This window comes from Balaenoptera ricei, chromosome 2, assembly GCF_028023285.1.
Source record: "Balaenoptera ricei isolate mBalRic1 chromosome 2, mBalRic1.hap2, whole genome shotgun sequence".
NCBI lineage: Eukaryota > Metazoa > Chordata > Mammalia > Artiodactyla > Balaenopteridae > Balaenoptera > Balaenoptera ricei.
The window spans coordinates 103,288,511-103,309,232 of NC_082640.1; the positions used below are offsets into that span (position 1 = coordinate 103,288,511).

General features: G+C 54.9%; 1 protein-coding gene across 2 annotated transcripts; it reads right to left on the reverse strand.

The window, feature by feature from the left end:
* Positions 1-759: 759 nt before the first annotated feature.
* Positions 760-18,844, reverse strand: TYRO3 (TYRO3 protein tyrosine kinase). Of its 2 annotated transcripts, XM_059913563.1 has the most exons (19): positions 18,498-18,844; positions 16,578-16,761; positions 16,245-16,345; positions 15,300-15,470; positions 13,770-13,856; positions 12,883-12,998; positions 9,953-10,130; positions 9,101-9,246; positions 8,433-8,577; positions 7,908-8,037; positions 7,728-7,828; positions 7,345-7,440; positions 6,922-7,002; positions 6,418-6,510; positions 5,869-5,990; positions 5,354-5,463; positions 5,004-5,163; positions 4,670-4,806; positions 760-2,259 (listed from the first exon to the last, which is right to left on the reverse strand). In XM_059913563.1, exons 1-19 carry the CDS (start codon positions 18,643-18,645, stop codon positions 1,869-1,871), a joined length of 2,697 nt encoding a protein of 898 aa, XP_059769546.1. In that variant the 5' UTR covers positions 18,646-18,844; the 3' UTR covers positions 760-1,868. The 2 variants fall into 2 exon arrangements, with proteins under 2 accessions (XP_059769546.1, XP_059769547.1); XM_059913564.1 differs by lacking the exon at positions 4,670-4,806 and having other exon boundaries at positions 2,171-2,259; positions 18,498-18,719.
* Positions 18,845-20,722: the final 1,878 nt, after the last annotated feature.

The following is a 20,722-nucleotide window of genomic DNA, read 5'->3' on the forward strand; positions in this document are numbered from 1 at the left end:
ACTTCAGGTCTCATGATCCACATGGGAACGAGAATCTGGAGTGCCAGTAACAGGTTTCTCAGGATATTTGCTTTCAGAAGAACCCGCCCCATTCCACTGCCCTCAGCCAGCAGGGCAATACCTGTGTCCCTCCCAGTCTTCCCACACTCCTCGACACAGAGAGTGGTGGTTTCTCATGCCTCCTGCGTCTTGTTCCCATAAGCTTGCTCTAAAAGCTTCTAAAGTTTTCAGATGGAAATACTTGAAAGCTAACTTCATACTCTTATTTCAAACCCTCAAGAGGCTCACCATTCTTTTTGCCCACTTATTCCCAGTTTCCTGGCTCCAGGTAACATTGTGAAGGTGAGAGCTGTCTCCACACCCAACAGAGAGTCTGACAGAGGGTTAGGAGGCAGCCAAAGTAGTCTCTTTGACTTTGTTCCAAGATAAAGAACTTTTTCAAAACACGTGCATTTTCCAAAGGTCAATGGTGGTAGGATTACAGGTATTTGACATTTTTAAAATGACTTTCTGCATTTTCCTAATCATCTATGACTATGTATTATTTTTACTATAAGATTCTTTGGGACCTGGTGTAATTACAAAAGCACTTTGTGCTCAATGCAGAAAACTTAGAAAACACAAAGGAAAAAAGTTCCCTTAATCACATCAGGTAAAGATAACAGCTGTGAACATTCTGGCAGATGTCTTTCCAAACTTTTCTCTATGCAGATCATTTTTGTGATCTGGGAAAAAAGTAAACATTTAAGAGACAAAGCCTTGGGTCTTTAGTCTTCAATTTATTTCTGTTTTTAAACAGCATCTAACGGCTTGGAAAAGTCCCTAACAGCAAGGGCCTGCCCCATGCACTCCCAGAGGCTCCCCCACCCAGGGCTGGGGTCCAGGCTCCAGTAACTTCCCCTCAGCCACACCAGCCATCAGGCCTACTTTCTCTCCATCTCTGGAGACTTGGGACAGAAGAGGGTCTCCAGTTAGAGGGAAAGATGGGACTAAAGGACACTGCGTGGAAGGATTGGGCTCAGACACAGCTGCCTTTGTTAGTCAGGATATTTTGGGATTTGGTAGCATGCTCAGACAGACTGCGGGAAGGCTCGAAGAGGGCCTCCTGGACTCCTCTCTGGCCTCACTCCTTCCTGGGCAAGCCTTACAGCACCCCTTCCTCTAGCTGGGCTCAGTGCATTGTCTTTAGAAGCTAGGCAAATGGTAGCCTGTGTAATTCAGCATGCCTTGCTGTGACCTGGTCAGCTGCACTTTACTCCTGGCCTAGACAGGGTGGGTAACCAGGAAGGTTACGAAGATTCAGCCCTGAGTGTCCCACTGCCTCCGGCTACAGGGCTTGGGACCTGACTGTACCAATCCCTTACCAATTCTCACCTAAAGGGGAATAATACAAGGGCATCTCTTTGGGAGGAGGGGCAAACCTGGGCATTTAAACCCCAAGCACAGGCACAGATGGGCCCCCAGGCCAGAGACGCCTCAATGCATGCACTAAAGCAGCAGGGGCAGCTCAGCTGGGAGAGTAGGGGCCCACAAGGTTGGATCTACCCTCGCCCAACTCCTCTCCGCACCCATGGTAACCATGGAAACATAACCACCCCCCTCTGCCAGCTGCCTGGGTTTAGACAACCAGGCCTGGCCCACCTCCACCCAGCCAAGGCCTGAACTGATGCCAGGTCGGCCACAGAGTGGTTGCAGGAAGAACTGGGATTGGGTGATTTGGTCAGTCCCGCCTTCCAGCACAGCTTGGGAGGACTACCACAGGAGCCTCCACACCTCGCTGCCTGGGCTGGGGTCAGACAGGGCTTAGTCAGCCAGCACAGTGGCCAGCAGAGCCAGCCGCATGGCCCCAGATGCCCTCTGCCTGTGGGCTAACAGCTACTGTGGGGTAGTAGCCCTTGCTGCAGCAGCAGCAGCCTCTGGGACTCACTGACGGGGCTGTCTGGCTGTTGCTCCTCCTGCCCAGGCCGCTCAGCCAGCCCCCCGGGGCTGAGGATGTACCGACAGTCACTGGGGGTGCCCCCCACGGCCCCCGGGCCACTGCCATCCCCAGCCCCGCTGCTGGCCGGGTCCCCGCCAGGCAGCTCCAGGTTGCCTCCCTCGGCAGACTCCTGGGCTCCCTCAAGGTTGATATACAAGGGGTCCTGGCTGGCGGAGAGCACAGACAGGCGGCCCAGGACATTCTCCAGCTCCATTCGCAGACATGTGAAGCTCGGGCGCTGCTTGGGGTCGGCGCTCCAGCACTGGTACATGAGCTCATACCTGGGGCAGAGAGAAGGGTGAGGGGAGGTCGTGAGGAGCCAGAGAAAAGGGAAGGAGGGTCCTTCTCTCAAAAGCAGAGGCCCTTTAATCATATGAAACCAGGATTTAGAAAAATGTGATTGAGGGAGTTCTCTGGTGGCCTAGTGGTTAGGATTCCGGGCTTTCGCTGCCGTGGCCCCACTTCAATCCCTGGTCAGGGAATTGAGATCCCACAATCCGAGCAGCGCAGCCAAAACTAAAAAAAAAATTAAAAAAAAAAAGAAAGAAAAAGAAAAGAAAATGTAATTGAACACTCTAATGTATAGGGCTTACTATGTATCTGACACTCTTCTAAGCATTTTACATTTATTATTAATTCTCGCAATACTGTGAAATAAGTGATCCCTATTTTACCAATGTTCAAACTGAGGCACAGAGAGGTCAAGAACCTTGACTAAGGTCACACAGGTAGAAAGTGATGAAGCTAGGTGGGTTGGGTCCAGAGTCCCTCTTACGCTATTTTGGGAAGGGGTAGTAGGAGTGTTTTTGTCTTGTGGAACACAGCCTGGAGTCGGGGTTATTTTACGGGGGGAATTTGGGAATCCACCCTTTGTCCTAAATCCTCACCCGTTCAGGGGGTCTTAAATCCTCATTGTTCATGAGGATTCTCACCTTCGAGAATCTGAGAAAAGCTTCCAGCCCTTTTCCCCTGGCAGGGACACTTTTTACGTACAATTTCAGGAGCTTTGCAGATTCCCTGAGGTCTTATCCCTGTTCCCAGGGAATGCCTCATGCTGAGGAAAAATAAGTAAATAAATAACAGGAAAGGGTTGAGACCAGATCTAGTCATAGCAAATGCCTGACTTTCTTGCCTGTGCCCACGATAAAAGCCCCAAACACTCCCCCCACTCCAGTTCTCCTAACAGGGGCCTCCAATGATGGGGGGAATCATGCCAGACACTGAATAGGTCGTGGGAATGGTCCAGGCCATGGGTATGTGGCCAGGCTGGGATACACTGTCAAGGCCGTGCCAGGAGCCAACTGGCGCCTGTCCACCAGGCTGCCTGGTGGGAGGCCAGCGCCTGCCCACCCTCTACTGACAACACTAACTCCAGCCCCAGATGACACTAAGCCAGGGCCTGGTCCCCACTGCCCAGCAGAACCTCTGTGGCTCCAGAGGCCCAGGCAGGCTACAGCCACTGGGACACCTGACCTTCCTGCCCCTGACATGCCCCGAGCTCTGCTGAGACATAGGGCCTGATTCATGCACTCAAATTGCCCTCTCTCCCACAGTCCAACCTCAGGGCACTTCAAACCCATTGCCCTAGAGAAAGAGGACCCCACCATTCAGGCTGAGCTTTCCTCTGCCTGTCTCCATTCTTGGACCTCTGGAGGTCCAACCCCAGAGCAGGAAATAGGTTCGTGGACTCCCTCCCTCACTAGGACTTGTACTAGTGAAAAGGTCCTCTGGAGGCCCAGGGAAACTCTGGCTTGCATGGGGTGGGAGAATAATACTAGAATAGACAAATCATAGTCGGGTTCATGGTTAACAGGCACATTCTAAAATCACACAGATCTAGATTCAAGTCCCAACCCATTCACTTAATCGCTGTGTGACCTGGGTCATGTTACTTAAGCTCTTTAATCCTAGTTCCTCATCTACAAAATGGGAATAATAATAGTCTTTTCCTCATGGGGTTAGAGGAGGATTACCTGAAAGAATGCCTGTAAAGAACCCAGCTAATGTTAGTGATACTGTCTTCTAGTCACAAGGGGCTCATGACTCTTCCCTGTGCAGTGAGTGTATCACCACCCTGCCCCACTCCCAAGGGCTCCAGGCTTCCAGAAAGGAGAGGAGGCAGTACCCTTCTCCCAGGATCTCAGTTTGTTATCTTAGGTCTCTCCACTCCCTCAGAGAGGAGGCCAAGACAAGAAAGGAACCCAACCTCCCGCCCCCAGCGCCCCCTCCCTGTCGAGCAAGGAATGTGATGGAGCTGCAGTTTTTTTCCTGCCCCTGTGCAGCACTCCCTGAGGGGGAGGGAGAGTTCAGCCTCAGGGAAGGAGTGGGGGTGGGGAAGAGGTGACGGGGAAACCTGCACTGTTGCTCAACCCTGCACCTTCTGCCCTTGGGTGGGATTCCTGGTTCTCCCTGGAAACTGGAGAAAACAGAGTGATAGGAAAAGGCTGGAGCAAGAAACATGGGATGGTAAAGGGGGAGAGAAAGAAAATAGGAGCTAGTAGATGAAGAGGGAGTTTGGGGTAGAGGTCAGACTTCCCTCTAATGACGAGGACATTTCCACAAAAAAAAGAAAAAAAAGAAAAGTTCAGTTGCGGATCGGAGCTCCCAATGGGCCAGCAGCTGTTGTGGCAGCCATGAGCTGAAACCCCAAATACCTGTTTCCTCCCAGAATCCCCTTCCTGGGGCACTCACACGTCCTCCATACACTCCGGAGGCTGTTTCAGGCGGTTCCCGCCGATGAGGTAGTTGTAAATCTCAGCATTCTCAATGCCAGCATACGGCGTCTGCCCACGAGTCATGATCTCCCACATGGTCACCCCGAAGGCCCACTGGGACAGAATCGAGGTTGGAGGCGAGATGTCACTAGGCTTCCTGAGCCAGGCAGAGTCCCGAGGCAAGCATATCTTGGGGCTCCGGGGCCTCATAATGGGGCAGCCAAAGCCCAGAGAGCAGCGCTAGAGGTCCACCCACGCACTAGTCCACACTACTGTGTTACCGTCAAATCTCACTGTGCCACCCTGCTCACCACGTCACTCTGCACAGTATACAAGTTGTCAGCCAGGCTCTCCAGGGCCAGCCACTTGACGGGCAGTTTGGAGGCACAGCCCTGACGATAGTAGTCCCCACTATAGATCTTCCGGGAGAGTCCAAAGTCGGCCACGCACACCGTCATGTCTTCTGCCAGCCTGTGAGGGGTGTCGGAGGATGGGGTCAGCCTTCCGCCAGGCTGGCAGCCTTACTAAATCCAGGGCATCTTTGCTCTCAAGCCGTCCCCTCACGTAGCAGATACTGGCCCAGGTGGGAGCTGACCATTAGCTAGCTCTTCCTGGCACTGCTTCCTGCCTCCCAACCCCGAGCCCTCCAGAATTCACATACATGCAGTTCCGAGCAGCCAGGTCTCGGTGGATAAAGTTCCGGGAGCTCAGGTACTCCATGCCACAGGCAATGTCCACCATGAACCGAACCAGGGTCTGCAGGGGCAGGTTCTGGTGGGCAGACAGGGCGAGCTCAGGCTAGACCCAGCCAGGGCAGGATGAATGGGATTCCCTGGCCAGAAAGCCTAAAGGCTGTCCTCAGAATCACTGAAAGGAAGGGGATGAAGGGGCTTCCCAGTGCAAGGAAGCTTTGGCAAATCTGAGGGAGAGCACCCAAAAGTCAAGACTCCCCCAATCTGGGACTCCACGGGACTCTTCGCTCAGGAAGGGGCCTTGCCCAGCCTGAATTCCCAGCAGGGATTTGTGAAGGAGAAGGAAGCCTGTTAGCAAAAAAAAGTCAAACTTGGAGCCCACCTTCTCCCAACCAACTCAATTGGCCCTATCCACCAAGCCAACCTCTCTCCCAGGGTCTTTGTCCCTTTCCAACTCCTGGCTGCTCCCACCCCAGGCACTCACAAAGGGGTTCTCCCCAATCCGGGAGGCGAGCAGGAAGGCGTGCAGGTCCCCGTGCTTCATGAAAGGCAGGATGACCATGGGGATGGGGAGACGGCCTTTGGCCCTGCTCCGGAGGCTCACCCCTGGGGACAAGGGAGAGTCAGTGGGGCACATAAAGGTCAAGGGACAGTTCAGGCATCTGTATGAGACCCCACCTGCTGGGTTCTACCTCTAGCCCTGGTTCTGCTACCTCTTTCCTCATTAAGTTCCACACTGGCCTGGTGACTACCCAGGAGGGACTCTGGCTGCCCCCCCAGTCTCTGGAGCATCTTCTCTGTCTCCTCTTCCTCCTCCTCTGTTTATATGAGCACCCTTCATGGAACAGGGTCTGCAAACTGAACTCCTTACCTAGAGCCTGATCAGATTTCAGCCAGGCCGCTCCTTGCTCTTTTGGTGTCTGCTTACTCACCAGGCGAAGTCCGAACTTCTCTCCCACAGACTGCCCTCGCACCTTGGGGGAGCGTAGTTTTAGCCCTATTTTACATTTACCTCCCCCAAGAAGGAGCTCACCAACAAGCTTGGCCACATGTGGGTGGTCAAACTCCTTCATGCAAGCCGCTTCCCTGAGGAACTCTTCAATGTCGCTTGAGGCAATTATGTCAGCTGGAAGGAAAGGAGGGAGGGAATGAGGAAAATGTGCCCCCAGTGGGCCCAGGAAACAGTCCGGCCATGAGCAGGAGAAACTCCCACGGGCTGGTGCTATCCAACAATTTCTCCACTCGCTCATGCCTTCCCTTTGGTTTGGAGAGTCAAACGGCTCAACCAACCACAGCTTTAATCACCCCGAGTGAAACCAGAGGACAGTCACTGCTGACAGCAGGGGACAAAGGCTGGGGCACCAATGAGTGTGGGTTTATGCCTGTGAATTATTGACATGGTACAGACAGCATCCCACTTAGTGCTAACTCGTCTTGCAAAGTCTAGGGGCCTAGCAGAGCCTGCTTCAGGATCAGCCACCCCTTTCACCCTCCCAAGTGACGCCCTCACTCCACTATAGTACTATTCTCCACTCACCTTTCAGCATCTTTACAGCCACTTTCACAAAGGAGCCATCCTCCTGCTTCAACTGGGCCTCCCTCACTGAACCAAACTCTCCTAGGAACCGATCCAAATGATGGTAAGTCCCCTTGGCCTCCTGTCCCCAACCCAGAGCCCTCCCAGGGGACCCCTCATAGGGACACAGAATCATTAGACTCTGGGGCCATTGAAAGAGGCTCCCTAGTTCATAGCAAAGCAAAGTATGCTGGGCTGGGTGTGATGACACCTCAGCCCTCCTCGTCCCCAGCCTCCATTCCCCCAAACATCCCAAACCCAGGAGTCTACAAGCATATGCTGTTCATAGCAGCTGACCTAAATCCACACCCTCAGAGTGACGGGAGCAACCAAACACACCGGGACATGGGCAACTCATGCCAATCCCTGCACAGCCTCACGCACCTTTGCCCAACATCCGGCCCAGGGTGAACTGCTGCTCTGGGATGAGCACATCCTCCAGTTTGTCCTTCAGCTCATCACTGATGCCCAAGCTGTCCACTGTGGGGAGGCGGGTGGTGAGAAAGGGGAGGGACCTCTCTGGTTCCAGATCCAAAACCCAGCCTGCCTCCTGCACCCCAGACTCCACCCTCAAAGCAGAGATGAGCTTAGGTGAGCTCTCCCACAGCTGGGCCGGCGATTTCCATGAGGATAGGTCTGTGTCTTTTCCACGGTGTGCTTAGGACTCATCAAGGTTCAGACCTATTGGTCAAATTAGTAAGAGGAATGCAGATAGGGGTCCAAGATGGCCCATTTTTTCCTCCTATGGCTCCCCACCACTCACTCACGTGTGGCCTCGATGCGCTCGGGCCTTTCCCGATTGAAGGATCGTGCTGCCCGGAAATGAACTGCCGGCTCCCCCCGGGCCATGACAGTGTCAAAGGCTTGCCTAAAGGGAAACCCAGGACTTGGAGTCAGCTCCAAGGTCTTCAGTTACCACCTGCCTCTCCCTCTGTGTCCCCCCTTACCCAAACCGTGTCTCCTTCCGTCTCTTTCGAAGCAGGATGAGGGCCAGGGCAGCAGCCGTCACCAGGGCTGTCAGCACACCCAGGACCACAGGCACCCAGGATGTGCGGCTGTGGGGAGCACGCTGCTGGCCTGTGGGAGACAGGGGCAGTAAGCAGCACGAGCTAGCCTGACTCCAAGGAGGCCCTTTAGAATTTTCCAGTGATGGCCATCTGGCCTGGTCAAGAGGCTCCTCTCACTCAGTAAGGGTCCAGATTGGAAAGAGGCTCCAAAGGAAGACCCAAGAGTTCCTACTCTGTCAGTGACAGGCCCTGACTCTTGGGACCTACAGCACGACCAGGGATTTCTATGCTAGTTGTAGGGCAGGGGGAGGAGAATGAGATACAACCCTGGCCTCAAGTGCTTGACTCTGAGTCTTTGGGCCTATTAAGAGGGGAGGCACTGCCAGCCTCCTCCCATCAGTGTAGGTTGCCCTTGAAAGCCTCCATCCCCTGACCCTTTCCCCTTACAGGTCTGGCAGGTCTTACCTGCATGGTCATGAGAAGAGACCACCAGCGGCTGACTCCAGGGCCCACAGCCAACTGCACTGGAGACACACACACGCACAATCAGGTCCTTCTGGGGATCCCAGCCCGTCAGGTTGGCCCTGGTCCCCTCCACTGTCAGCTCACCCTGCAGCCAGGAAAAACCCCCATCGCACACTGAGCCTGAGTGAAAGGCCTCCAGCTGGGGCCTGAAGTCAGAAAAAGGTCTCGCTAGGAACATGGGAGGCTAGGGACACTGCGGGTTCAGGGGCTGCAGGAACACAACCTGCTGGGCGTCATCACATTCCTGCTACAGGCTGCAGAGGCCTCTCCTGAACACAAACAAGGCTCAGTCTGAGAATGCAGACGTGGGGGATGGGCGGAAACTGGGGGGTGGGGGAGGATAGGAAGGCTTTATCTGTGTCCTCCCCCAGTTTGTGCAGGAATGTTCTTCCTGCTTTCCTTTCCAAGTGGACACTGGAGGCAATCTCAACAGGAGACATAATCCAATGAAGAGTGCAGCCTGCAGGGGAGGGCGGGAGGGGTAGACTCCCTGGGATGGAAACAGGCCCACCAAGGCCCCCAGGCTCACCAAGGACAGCCATTCTGAAGCTCAGAAGGCCTCAGAGCCCTGAGGGCCGACTCCAGTAGTAAGCAGAAGCTTTCCTTACCTGGGTTCCGTTGTCTTGAACCCAGGACAGTTTATAGGGTCCCAGAGGGCCTTCTAAAGGACCTTCAGGGATCACTTCTTCCCACTCCAGGATGAGGCCTGAGTCTGTGTGGATGGCACGGAGGTTCTGGGGAGCACTGGCTGGGGCTGTTCCCAAAAAAAGAAGGTTGCTAAGAGCCCTGCCCTACCCACCACCACTATCCCATGCAGGCCTTTGGAACCAACTCCAAAGAACCAAATAGCTCAGAGAACAACACGTGGGGGAAGAGTCTGCTTCCCAGTTCTGACTGCTCTCACCCATCGTCCTGGGGAGTACGGGTGGGCAATGGCAGGACCCGTACCATCCCAGTTAGGCAGGGTATTGCTTTTCATCACCTTGGTTACTGCCTCAGCAACATCCTTCCCTCTCCTCTCACAACCCTGCCAGCCTCCTTGCAATTGCTAGGAACTCCAAGCAAGTTTGTGCCATAGGGTCATTGTACTTTGTGCCCTCTTCCTGCAGTGATTTCCCCCAAATATGGCTCTTTCCTTATCACTCAGACCTCAGATCTCTGTATGGGGGTATTCCTGGAGCACCCTGGGGCACTCTTCACCACCATATTATCTGATCTTTCCCACTTTGCTTGTCTGCCCCACCCACTAGAACTAGAGCTGAATGGGACGGGGACTGGATTTATCTCCAGGTAGCAGCAGGCCCTCAGTAAAGTGTTTGCTGACTGATGCATGATCCTCCCTCTCAGGCAGCCCTCTCTCAATCAATGCCATTCAGAACTGGAGCCAACACTACCCCTACTACCCCAGCCCCCGGCCCCATTCATCCATGCCCAGGTACTCTGCTCCGTAAGTCCCTTACCTAGACCCTTTGTCCGAAAGGGCACCCAGTCAGCATATGGAGAAGGCCCCAAGGCATTGGCACAGCGAACCCTGAGGCTATAGTTGGTGGCAGGTGCCAGGTCCCGGAGCAGGCAGGTAAAAGGTGGCACAGGGACCACAACAGCCAGGACCTCCCAGCCTCCTGGGGCCTGAGTCACCTACAGAAAAACAGAAAATTAATTATGTGGGACTTCTCTGGTGGAGCAGTGGTTAAGAATCTGCCTGCCAATGCAGGGGACACGGGTTCGATCCCTGGTCCCGGAAGATCCCACATGCCGCAGAGCAACTAAGCCCGTGAGCCACAACTACTGAGCCTGTGCTCTAGAGCCCACGTGCCACAACTACTGAGCCTGCATGCCCTAGAGCCCATGATCCACAACAAGAGAAGTCACCACAATGAGAAGCCTGCGCACCGCAGTGAACAGTAGCCCCTGCTCACCACAACTGGAGAAAGCCCACGTGCAGCAACGAAGACCCAACACAGCCAAAAATAAATAAATAAAATTTATTTTAAAAAAAGAAAATTAGGGCTTCCCTGGTGGCACAGTGGTTAAGAATCCGCCTGCCAATGCAGGGGACACGGGTTCAAGCCCTGCTCCGGGAAGATCCCACATGCCACGGAGCAGCTAAGCCCATGAGCCACAACTACTGAGCCTGTGCTCTAGAGCCCGCGTGCCACACTACTGAGCCCGCGTGCCACAACTACTGAAGCCCACGCACCTAGAGTCCGTGCTCCGCAACAAGACAAGCCACCGCAATGAGAAGCCCGCGCACCACAACAAAGAGTAGCCCCCGCTCGCCACAACTAGAGAAAACCCCCGCGCAGCAACGAAGACCCAGTGCAGCCAAAAATAAATAAATAATTTTTTTTTTAAATAAAGGAAATTAATGATGTAAGGCAGGGAGGTTTCTTAGGCATGTGAGATGAGATGCAAGATGGGACAGGTAGGGGGATGGTTGGGGGACTTGAGTTAATGCCTCTTCAAGTCTATCAGCAGAATAGCCAAGACATGGAAACAACCTAAATGTCCACTGACAGATGAATGGATAAAAAAGATGTGGTACATATATACACAATGGAATATTACTCAGCCGTAAAAAAGAATGAAATAATGCCATTTGCAGCAACATGGATGGACCTAGAGATTATCATACTAAACGAAGTAAGTCAGGAAGAGAAAGACAAATACCATATGATATCATTTATATGTGGAATCTAAAATATGACATAAATGAACATACCTACGAAACATAAACAGATTCACAGCCAGAGAACAGACTTGTGGTTGCCAAGGGGGAGGGCGGAGGAGGAGGGAAGGATTGGGAGTCTGGGATTAGCAGATGCAAACTTGTATTATATAGGATGGATAAACAACAAAATCCTACTGTATAGCACAGAGAACTATATTCAGCATCCTGTGATAAATCATAATAGAAAATATGAAAAAATATATATAACTGAGTCACTTTGCTATACAGCAGAAATTAACACAACATTGTAAATCAACTATACTTCAATTAAAAAAGTCTATCAGCAGACACGTGCAACCCACCCCTTCCCACCCGCCACCACACCAGGTTCGACGCCTCCATGTCTTTGCAAACGCTGTTCCCTTTGCTGAGAATAACCTTCCTAGCAAAGTCCAACTCATCCTTTAAGATTCAATGCAAATACCACTCTCTCTGTGAAAGCCTTTCTCAAATACTCGAGAAAACCCATGCCCCTTTGTGTTTGATGCATGATTATGTTAGAGTGGATACCACTCTTTGTAACTGTTTACCTGCCAATGCAAACTCTCAGAGCAAAGTAACTGGGAGCCTAAGGGCACCATGAACCAGGCCTGCTCCTTACATTTTGGAGACCCAGGGCAAGAGTACAAATGGAGATCCAGTGTACCATATGATTAAATATTTAAACGTTAAAAATCAGCGAACAGACTATTAAGTAAAATATTTTCTATCTTAATGTATTGACAAACAAAGCTACAAAACAACCTGGAAGATCGGGTTTGCATGTATAATTCTCCAAATCCTTGGAGTCCCAAGCCAGAATGTGGTGGCACAAGAAGAGCCAGCCTCCAGCCAAAGGTCTGCAACATGAGGGACGTCACGTGCATGGTTGTGGACAGTGCTGCCTGCATACCCACTGCCCTTTGAGCTTAGAGGTGCACATACCTTAGCACGATCCATCCTTGGGAGGATGGACCAGGGAGAGGCCCATATAGGCCCCAGAAGCAGACTCAGGTTAAGGGGAGACGGGTGTGTCCTGGTGAGCTGGATGGGCGTGTTCCCTTGGCCCTATGGATTCCCTGCCCAGGGGCAAGGGGTGCAACCAAAGGAGGGCCAGAGTGGGGTCCTCTAAAGGGTGGAGCCGAGAGCAGGGGCCTTTGTTGCCCAAGAGAACTGCCTAGAACCATGTCAAAGGTGCTCATTAAATACCTTTTGAGTGAACAGACAAAAATGAACAAGCCTGAATTGCCTCATTTTTAGTATCATCTTACCCAGCTTTCCCACTCTCTGGGGCCTAGGACCTCTTCTGGTCCCCCTGTTCTCTTTGGCATGGGTCAGAGGTTGGGGCACAAGAATGCAGGTATCAGATAAGTCAAAGGTTTGGGTTTTCACCCACATAAGAAAAACTCTTCCAGGTATCCCCAATCTGCTCTAGTCATCTGTTTTCCAGCCTGAAGAATGCACGGGTTGAGCCGATCTGCCGTCACTTGATTGCTAGAGCACCCTATGATAAGGGGCAGTGGCCAGGGCTGTTTCTGGTAAGGGAATGTCACCTGAATAGAGCTGGAGACCAAGCCCCATGGGCAAGACTAGGTAAACGTGATACCACTGTCAACAAAGTGCCACCGAGGCAGCCAGAAGGAGCACAGCCAGGAGAGCCTGTCTGCCCTCTCAGCCTACCTGGACCGTACAGGATTGGAGCAGGGCTTGGCCATCGGCACCTGGCGTCCAGGCCACACTAGCATTGCTGCTGGAGAGCTTCGTCACTGTGACGTTGAAGGGGGCTGCAGGCAGTGCTGTGGATGGGGACTTAGAGTCAGTGCCCAGGAAGGATAGAAAAAGAGGGAGAAAGCATGGGAGTCGAGCCTTGAGTTCCTCCCTAGGGTTTCCCCCGCCAAAAAACTTAAGATGGTTACTCAGCACTCCCAGGACCACAGTAATACACAAGTCAAGCAACTGGCAGCGAACAGCTGCTCATACCCGAGAGAGTGCCTAGGCTGTGGAGAGAGGTTACTGCTCCCTGAATCGGGGGCCCTGTCTGACCAAGGAATAGGGTAAGATAATGTGTGTGTGTGTGCGGGGGAGCACGGCACCTCGGCCTTGGGAGATACCAGTGAGAGGCAGCTGACCCTGCAGCCACAGCCCACTCCTGCACACACCGGCTCTCTCCCCCTTTCCACCCTGCTCGCTGTGCACAGCAGCCCTCTGGGTCTCCTCTATCATCCTGCTAGGCTGTTTTCCCCACCCCCATTCCCTCGGCAGGGGCTGGCAGAAGCAAGACTGGGCCTGAGCCTTGACCATCTCCTGCTGGCTCCCTCCCTCCTTCCCTCCCAAGGACTCTGCTTCGTGATGGGAAATCTACTGTGACGTCAGGTTTCTATTCTCATCTCAGCCATGGCAGGGTCTCAGGTGCTCCCGCTAGGAATGGAGCCATGCCAGTTAACCCCTCATCCCTCAGATCCCAGCAGGACCCAGGCGAGCTGGAACACCAAACGATTCTAACTTCACCCACAGCCTGCTGAGAACGCCCCTGCCTTACCGCCCCTCACCTCCCAGGGTCCTCCTACCTTGAAGACGAACAGTGGCTGGGCGAGAAGAGGCCAGGCCTTTTACGTTGTGGGCTTCACAGGAGAACACGGTGCTCTGGGTCACCCCTGGGGCCAGAAAACCTCAGTCAGCACCACCCCCCAGCATGAAGTCCCACTCAGTCTGGGACTGGGGATAGTCAGGCTCTGGGTCTGAATATCCTACAATATCCAGCCAAAGGAAAGGTTCCACAGTGTGGGCCTGGATATAAATCCCAGGGCTGGGGCTCTGTTTTCTCATCTCCCAAATGGGAGAATTGTGAGAACCAACTGATGCAACATATGTAAAGTGCACGGCACACAGTAAAGCACCTGAGAAATGTTATACTGCCCCTCCCACCACAATCCCATCTCCCGCGGACAGTACAAAGCTGCCTCCCTTTTCTGGTCACTCCTTTATTGCACATTCCAGGGCCCTTCTCTATTTGCTCTGTGCCATATCATTGTTCTATTTGCAGAGTGGCTGCCTTTCAATAGTTCTCTGCTCCTTATGCATGTGTCTTGTCTCCCCAGTTATACTAATTCCTGGGGGGCTGGACCGATGGCTTCTATTTCCTTTGTACTCCCTTGATCTCCCGTGGTGCCTAGCACAGTGTGCTGTGTGGAGTGGGAGTTCAGTGAGTGCTTATTCTCAAGCTGGCTGCCTGAGGGTCCCAACCACGCACATCTGGAGAGAACTGAATCCAACCTCCCTTCTCATCTGCTCCAACCCAGCGCCTCCTGAACAGGATCAGATCCTGCAGTCCACCTCCTTTGAAGATGCGTATTCCTAAGGGACTTGGCAGATCAGTGTCCGTCTCTCCCACCTTACAGTACATGAGACTAAGCTCAGACTCCCATCTTTTTCGGCCAGTTCAAGCCTTGAGCAGAAACATTAACTTTGTTTCACAGATTAGCAAGTCTCACAAGTGTGTAAGGTATGTGCCTGAGGATCCTGGGGTCCAGGTGGATGGGCAGGCGTGGCTGCTTCTGGTCTAACTGTGTGGCGGTATGGACAGATACAGTTGTTTGGGAAACGTTTGGAGATTTCTGGAAAAGGCCATTAGAAGAGGAGGCCCCTGTATCTTTGTGCTGGCTTCCCCCTCCCCCTTTTCCTTCCCCCTGCCATCCCCCACTCTGCAGCCTGAGACTCTTTACTTCTAGGCAAGTCTGCCAGACACTCCTCTTAGCTCTGCATGGGCTGGTTCCTGGCTTCTTCCCTTGGGAGGGGTGGGGGGGATAGGTGCCCCTGGTCCCACACATTCATCTCCCAGGGCCAGCTGTGCACGGCCTAGACTGCTGTGAACGAAGGAAAGAGGCTCCAGCATCTCCTTAGGCACACATAGCAGGATCACCACTCATCAGCCCACCCGGCCAGCCTAGCACACCTGACTAATGAGCTTAGTAATGGTGGGTGCAGCTCACGTACCCAGGCACTCTGGACACTCACGACCGCGGGCTCGGTGATTTAAGCAGATTTGAACTCTGCCAGCCTCACCACCCCTGCTCAAAGCCCCTCCTGAGGCTGCTCACCTGTTACATTTAAAACGGAAGGAGAGGGAGCAGGTCCCCCAACCTTCGTGCCTCCTCTCCACCAGACAATGGTAACAGGTTCTGGGGGACCCACGGCCTCACAAAACAGTTGGAAAGGGGCATTGGGTGGCACTGCCAGATCTCTTGGCTCCACAGTGAAAAATGGCACACCTAGGGGGAAAAAGGCGGGTGGGGAGTGAGCCTTGCCACCTCTCAGCTTCCGACTGCCCAAGCCACAAGCCTGCTACCATCTGAAGCCCTCTATGCGGAAGGTCCCACGGGCCCTTATGATTGGGTCAACTGCAGAACAGGCATCTAGCTTGAGGGGGGAAGCTTCTCTGCTTTGGCCCCCTTAGGGATATCCTTTATGCTGTACCCTTGGGCCTGACAGATTCTGCCTTTTCAGACCTACTCTACCAGCCCTTCTCACAGCAAGGGAAGAGGCAGAGGGTGGGGAGCTGGGGGAGGGGCAGTAAGGGAGGGGGAGTGGGCGGGAGCTTTAGCAGAGTTCTGCTGGCAGGCCCCAGATCCCATTCAGAGCCCTTTGTTACTTTCTTAGTCACTTTGTTTTCCGGGGTTGAACAGCTTTGAGCTCCTGCAGCTGCGGATCCTTCCTCCCCTCCCCCACCCCTCCCCCTCCTGGCCTGGCCACTTGGCAGAACAGGGTCCAGCCCCAGATGGGTGCTTGAGTCTTGTTTGTCAGACAACTGAAACTTGACTGCACCCCATAGATTATGGGTCTTAGTTGCCCCTTTGGCTCTCAAATACCCAGACTCCAGTGGGTATGGTCTTCCATGGCTGTGCCGGGCCTGGAGTCTGGCGCAATCAGGTCCCAGAGGGCAGTGGGGCAGCCCAGCTTCCACTGAGATTTCTTGGGCATAGGGTGGTCACTAGCAGACAGCATCCGCTCCAGGCCAACACGCCCACGTGGCTCTGCCTCCTCACCTTCTACCGTGAGCCACACTGGCTGGGAGGTCTCGGTTTCGCCCCCATCCTCCACCTGGCACCAGTACCGGCCCGCATCAGAGCGCTCCACTGACTTCAGGCTGTGGAAACAGGACACCAGGTCTCCCAGGGTCAAGGGGGGCAGCTCTGCTGGGCAGATTCCATGGGTTCAGCCTGTCCCCACTTCTGGAAGTCTCCACAGGTTGCCGAATAAAAAAACCACAGACCTCTGGGCATCAGCATTGCCCCCAGCTCCCAAACACGTTGTGTGGAAAGAGCACAACGTGTCCCCAGGCTGGCATCCCACACCTTCCTTCCCCCATAGTCCTGCACCTGAGGAAGCCAATCCAGTGCTGCTCACTGACTGGGATGTACACCTGATCCACGCTCTGGACCACAGCCCCGTCCTTCACCCACTGTATCTCAGGCTCCTCCATCCCCTCCACGCTGCAGTTGAGCTTCACCGGCTGCCCCTGAGACACCGTCAGCTTCACTGGGGCTCCCATGAGCTTCAGGCCTGAGAGGTGGGAAGGAGAATGTGTCATTCTGCTTGAGAGGGACCCTGTCTCTAGAAATATCCCCCATCCTATTCCAGAACCTAGCTTCTGTGTCAGGGGGCTCATTCTCAGCCAATGGCCAAGGAAGCAGAGGCAGGACAGTGTGGGAGGGAAGGTAGCCTGGACCCGGGCTGGGGGAAGGAGCATGACAAGCTCTCCAGGCACCATTTCTGCCACTGCCAAGTTCCTCCCAGCTATAAGGAAGTGACTTCTTCCCTGTACCTCCCTGCTGGGCAATGTTAAGTCAGGCCCAACCACCAAAAGGAAAGCAAGCCAGGCTGCAACAGTGGGGCGCTTTCATACACCTGGGGCAGGTACTGCCCTGGGAATCACTGCTGCACCCAGTCAGTGCAACAGCCACCCAAGGTGTCAGCCCAGGCCCTGCACTGCTGCTGGCATCCCCCTGCACCCTACCCCGGCAAATGTAAGGAGGGTGAGGAAGGGAAGGAGGGGGTGCTCCCCTGAAGTGGAGAACATATGGCTGCAAAACCACGTCAGAAAACACATGGCAGCCTTCCTGGCAGCCGGCCGCTCTATTAATACCTGAATGGGTGCAGGGGCAGGCGCTAGGAAGGTAGGAGGTAGAAGGGAGGGGAGGGGCCCTGAACAGGGAGCCCGAAACCCCTGAGCTACTCTCACACCAACAGGGGCACTACCCTCTGAACACATACACACACACACACACACACACACACACACACCCTCAGAGAGCGGCAGGTGAACTATCAACATAGCTGAAATCCAGTTCTGCTTCTTCCTGCCCTTTGCTGTGTGACGCTAGGCAAATCCTGAGCGCTCTGATCCTAAGATACATACACCCTTCTGCCTGGAAATACTTGTCACTCTTTCCCTTCCCTTTCCTTCCCTGAGATGCTGATATGGCAGGGAGTGCTGTCTGAAAAGAAGGTGCCTGCTGGGTGGCTGCTGCTCTGCCCTGTGTCTCTTCCTACTCCCTTCACCCTCTCAGGACCAGTCACAGGGCAAGGAGGGGTAGCCTTACACCGCACACATGCCCAGCAGTCCCAGGGGTGTGTAGTGTGAACTTGGGGATCCCGGTGCTGCAAGAAGCACTCCTGCCATTGGCAAATGCCTCATGGCTATGTGGGAACACAAGGCTGAGCAAAGATCAGCAACCCTGCCCCAGACCATCCTCTCCAACACGCCCAGTCTCAGGAAGCTCAGAGAAGGCACCGGGACTAGAGTACGCCCAGGTGTTTTCTGTGACTGGGCACTCTCGAAGCCCCTGTACCTACATAATGTAGGGGTGCCGGTGGGTGCTCAGTCCCAGCCCCTGTGGCTTCAGAGTGGGACCTTCGTGTGTGGGGCGGGCAGATGTGGTCCCCAGGACTGGGAGGGGAGAGCAAACAGCTAGGAACGTCGAGGCGGGAAACCCCAATCCCAAACACCCCCCGCTGACCACTCGGCCCGCAGCCCCGCTCCTTTCCTTACAACCCCGCCAGATGAGCCCGGACGCGAGAAAGTTGGGGGTGGGGTCCGCGACCCGAGATCCCGCGGCGAACGCACCGCTGAGCCCCCTCCCCCCGCCCGAGCCTCGGCCTTCCAGCTTGGAGCCCCCCGCCCAATTCTCCGGCCCGCCCAGGCCCGGGGCTCGCTCGGCTGCCGTCCCCGGGCTCCGACCCCGGCCTCGCCCTTCCGCAGCCCCCCGCTTTCCGCCGCCCCCCGGGCCAGCCCCTACCTGCGGCCGCGGGCTCCGGGAGCAGCAGAGCGGTCAGACCCGCCAGCAGCAGCAGCAGCGGCGACGGTGGCGGCGGCGGCGGCGGCGGCGGCAGCGGCAGCGGCAGCGGCGGGAGCCCCGACCGCCCCATGCTCCGCCTCAGCGCCATCGGCGGCGAGCCCGCACCATGCCGGGCCCGGCCCGCGAGCGACCAGGGAGGAGGGAGTGGAGGTGGAGGAGGGAGTGGAGGAGGAGGAGGGAGAAGGAGGAGGAGGAGGAGGAGGGAGGAGGGCCGGGGGAGGGGCGGGGGCCGGCCCGGGGGGCGGCGCTGCGGCCCGCACTCCGAGACCCGCACCCGCTGCGAGTCGCCGCGGCGGCCGTCAGCCGCGCGGGGTCCCGGGGCCGCTCTTGGGCACCGCGCTCCTTCCACAGCCGTCGCCGCCGTCGCCGCCGCCGCTGATTCATGTTCTTCTCGGAGCCGCCGCCTCCTCCCCGGCCCGCCCGCCGGCAGCCGGAGCTCGTACCGCCCCCCCGCGGAGCCCCGGGCGGCTCGCTCCGAGCGCCAACCCTGCCGCTGCCGGCCCGGCCTCCGGCCGACCTCTCCTCGCAGACCTCCGCAGCCCCGGCCGGCACCCCCTGCCCCAGCTACCCCAAGGCCGGATCCGAGGATCTGGCTCGGTCCCCTGCACGGGCACCCCAGCCGCGCCCCTCCTTTCCCTAAGGACTCCAGCATCTTTTCAAACCCAACACTCCAGATCCTTCCCTCCAAACCTTGCTAGAAGCCTCTACCACACCCCAACTTTTGTCCAGACTGATCAGAGAACCCAGCACCCTCCTCTCAACACAGAAAGTATCCCCTAGATACTCCCAACCATGAGGCCCCCTGAAATTATCGTGACTGAATGCTCCCGCCACAGGATATACTAGCACACCTTCCTGCCTCTTTCATGAGCCTTTCGCCCAAATTCCCCATCTTCATACTCCATTTTCCACCCCTTTATCTCCAAGACCTTGGGCCTTGGATCTTGAGTTTTCTGAGATCTTGGTAATCCTCAGGTTTTATCTGCTATCCCCACTGCTACACTACATAGGTCAAAGCCCAATGGCCCATATCTTTTGGGGCTGTCATCCTCCCTAGTTGCTTCCTCTGCTTCTCGCCTCCATGCCCCAGGATGTGGTGTGAACGTTGGCTGTGTCTTCACAATATCCAATAAACATTAGCTATTATTAGTAGACCACCTTGCACACAGTAGGCACACCATAAGTAAGTAGACAGATGCCTGTTAAATGAATGAATAATTGCCTCAGAGCTTGGCCTGCCCCACAACCAGTAATCAAGGGGATTGCCGTGCCCACAGACATCCTGTCAGGCAGAGAAAGAGCTAGTTCCAAATCCAGTCTACCAAATGTTCCCCTCCTCTTTCCCTTGCCTTTACTGTCCCCAGGAGCCTACTCCAAAGGGCCCTTCCCAGAAGTCCTGGTTGGGGAGGAGGGACAAGCCACTCAGTGCCCCCTCCAACCCACCTTCCACTTCCCTGCAGCCTCATTGGATCTTTTCAGGGATTCTCCTTTTGAGCAGCAGGGGCCTGCCTCTTCCTCTTGGCCCCATCAGTGCTTGTTTATTAATTATGCTAATGATAACAACAGTAGCAGTGCGGGGCGGCAGCCTCAGACCCAGCTGGGGGTGCCCCCAGGCGGCATCACAGGGAGAAGCGCTGTCAGAGTTGGATGGCAGGGGCCTGAGCCTCCGTTTCACTGAGAGCTCAGGCAATTTTCTGAGGCGCTGTGGGTCAGCTTCAGGACTCTTTCCTAAAGGAAAAGCCTTGCTCCATTCCAGAATCCACAGCGTCTGAGCTCAGGCTGAGTCGGATCAGGGCAGGCAGACAACAGTCTGGGGCTGAAGCCAGATTCACCGGGGCCATGGCTACTGCGGCAGTGCGGCTGCTGCAGCCCTGAACTTGAGCACTTGTCATTTCTCAAGGTCCTCTCCCCCACCTCTCCTCTCTGGAGGGGACTTCAAGTTTCCAGTGAAAGGAAATTGTTGACTCTGGCTGACACTGGAAAGACCCCTCCTAGAAGGTGTTGAACCCAGAGTCCAAACCCAGCGTTTCACTTCCTTTTCACCCCTTATCCCAACCCTCCCCCCCAAACCCATTTCCTGAACTCTGATGAGAATCCCAGCCAAAGGACCATCCTTTGCTACCAGGCAAAATGGGCTTCTGGAACATATCATGAATACCTCTGCA

Coding starts and splice junctions, on each gene's coding strand:
- TYRO3 (XM_059913563.1), bottom strand. CDS start 18,645: ATGGCGCTGAGGCGGAGCATGGGGCGGTCGGGGCTCCCGCCGCTGCCG. Junction 12,999..13,769: donor AGCCACTGTTCGTCTTCAAG/GTAGGAGGACCC, acceptor CCCCATCCACAG/CACTGCCTGCAGCCCCCTTC. Junction 4,807..5,003: donor ATACTGTGCAGAGTGACGTG/GTGAGCAGGGTG, acceptor ATTCTGTCCCAG/TGGGCCTTCGGGGTGACCAT.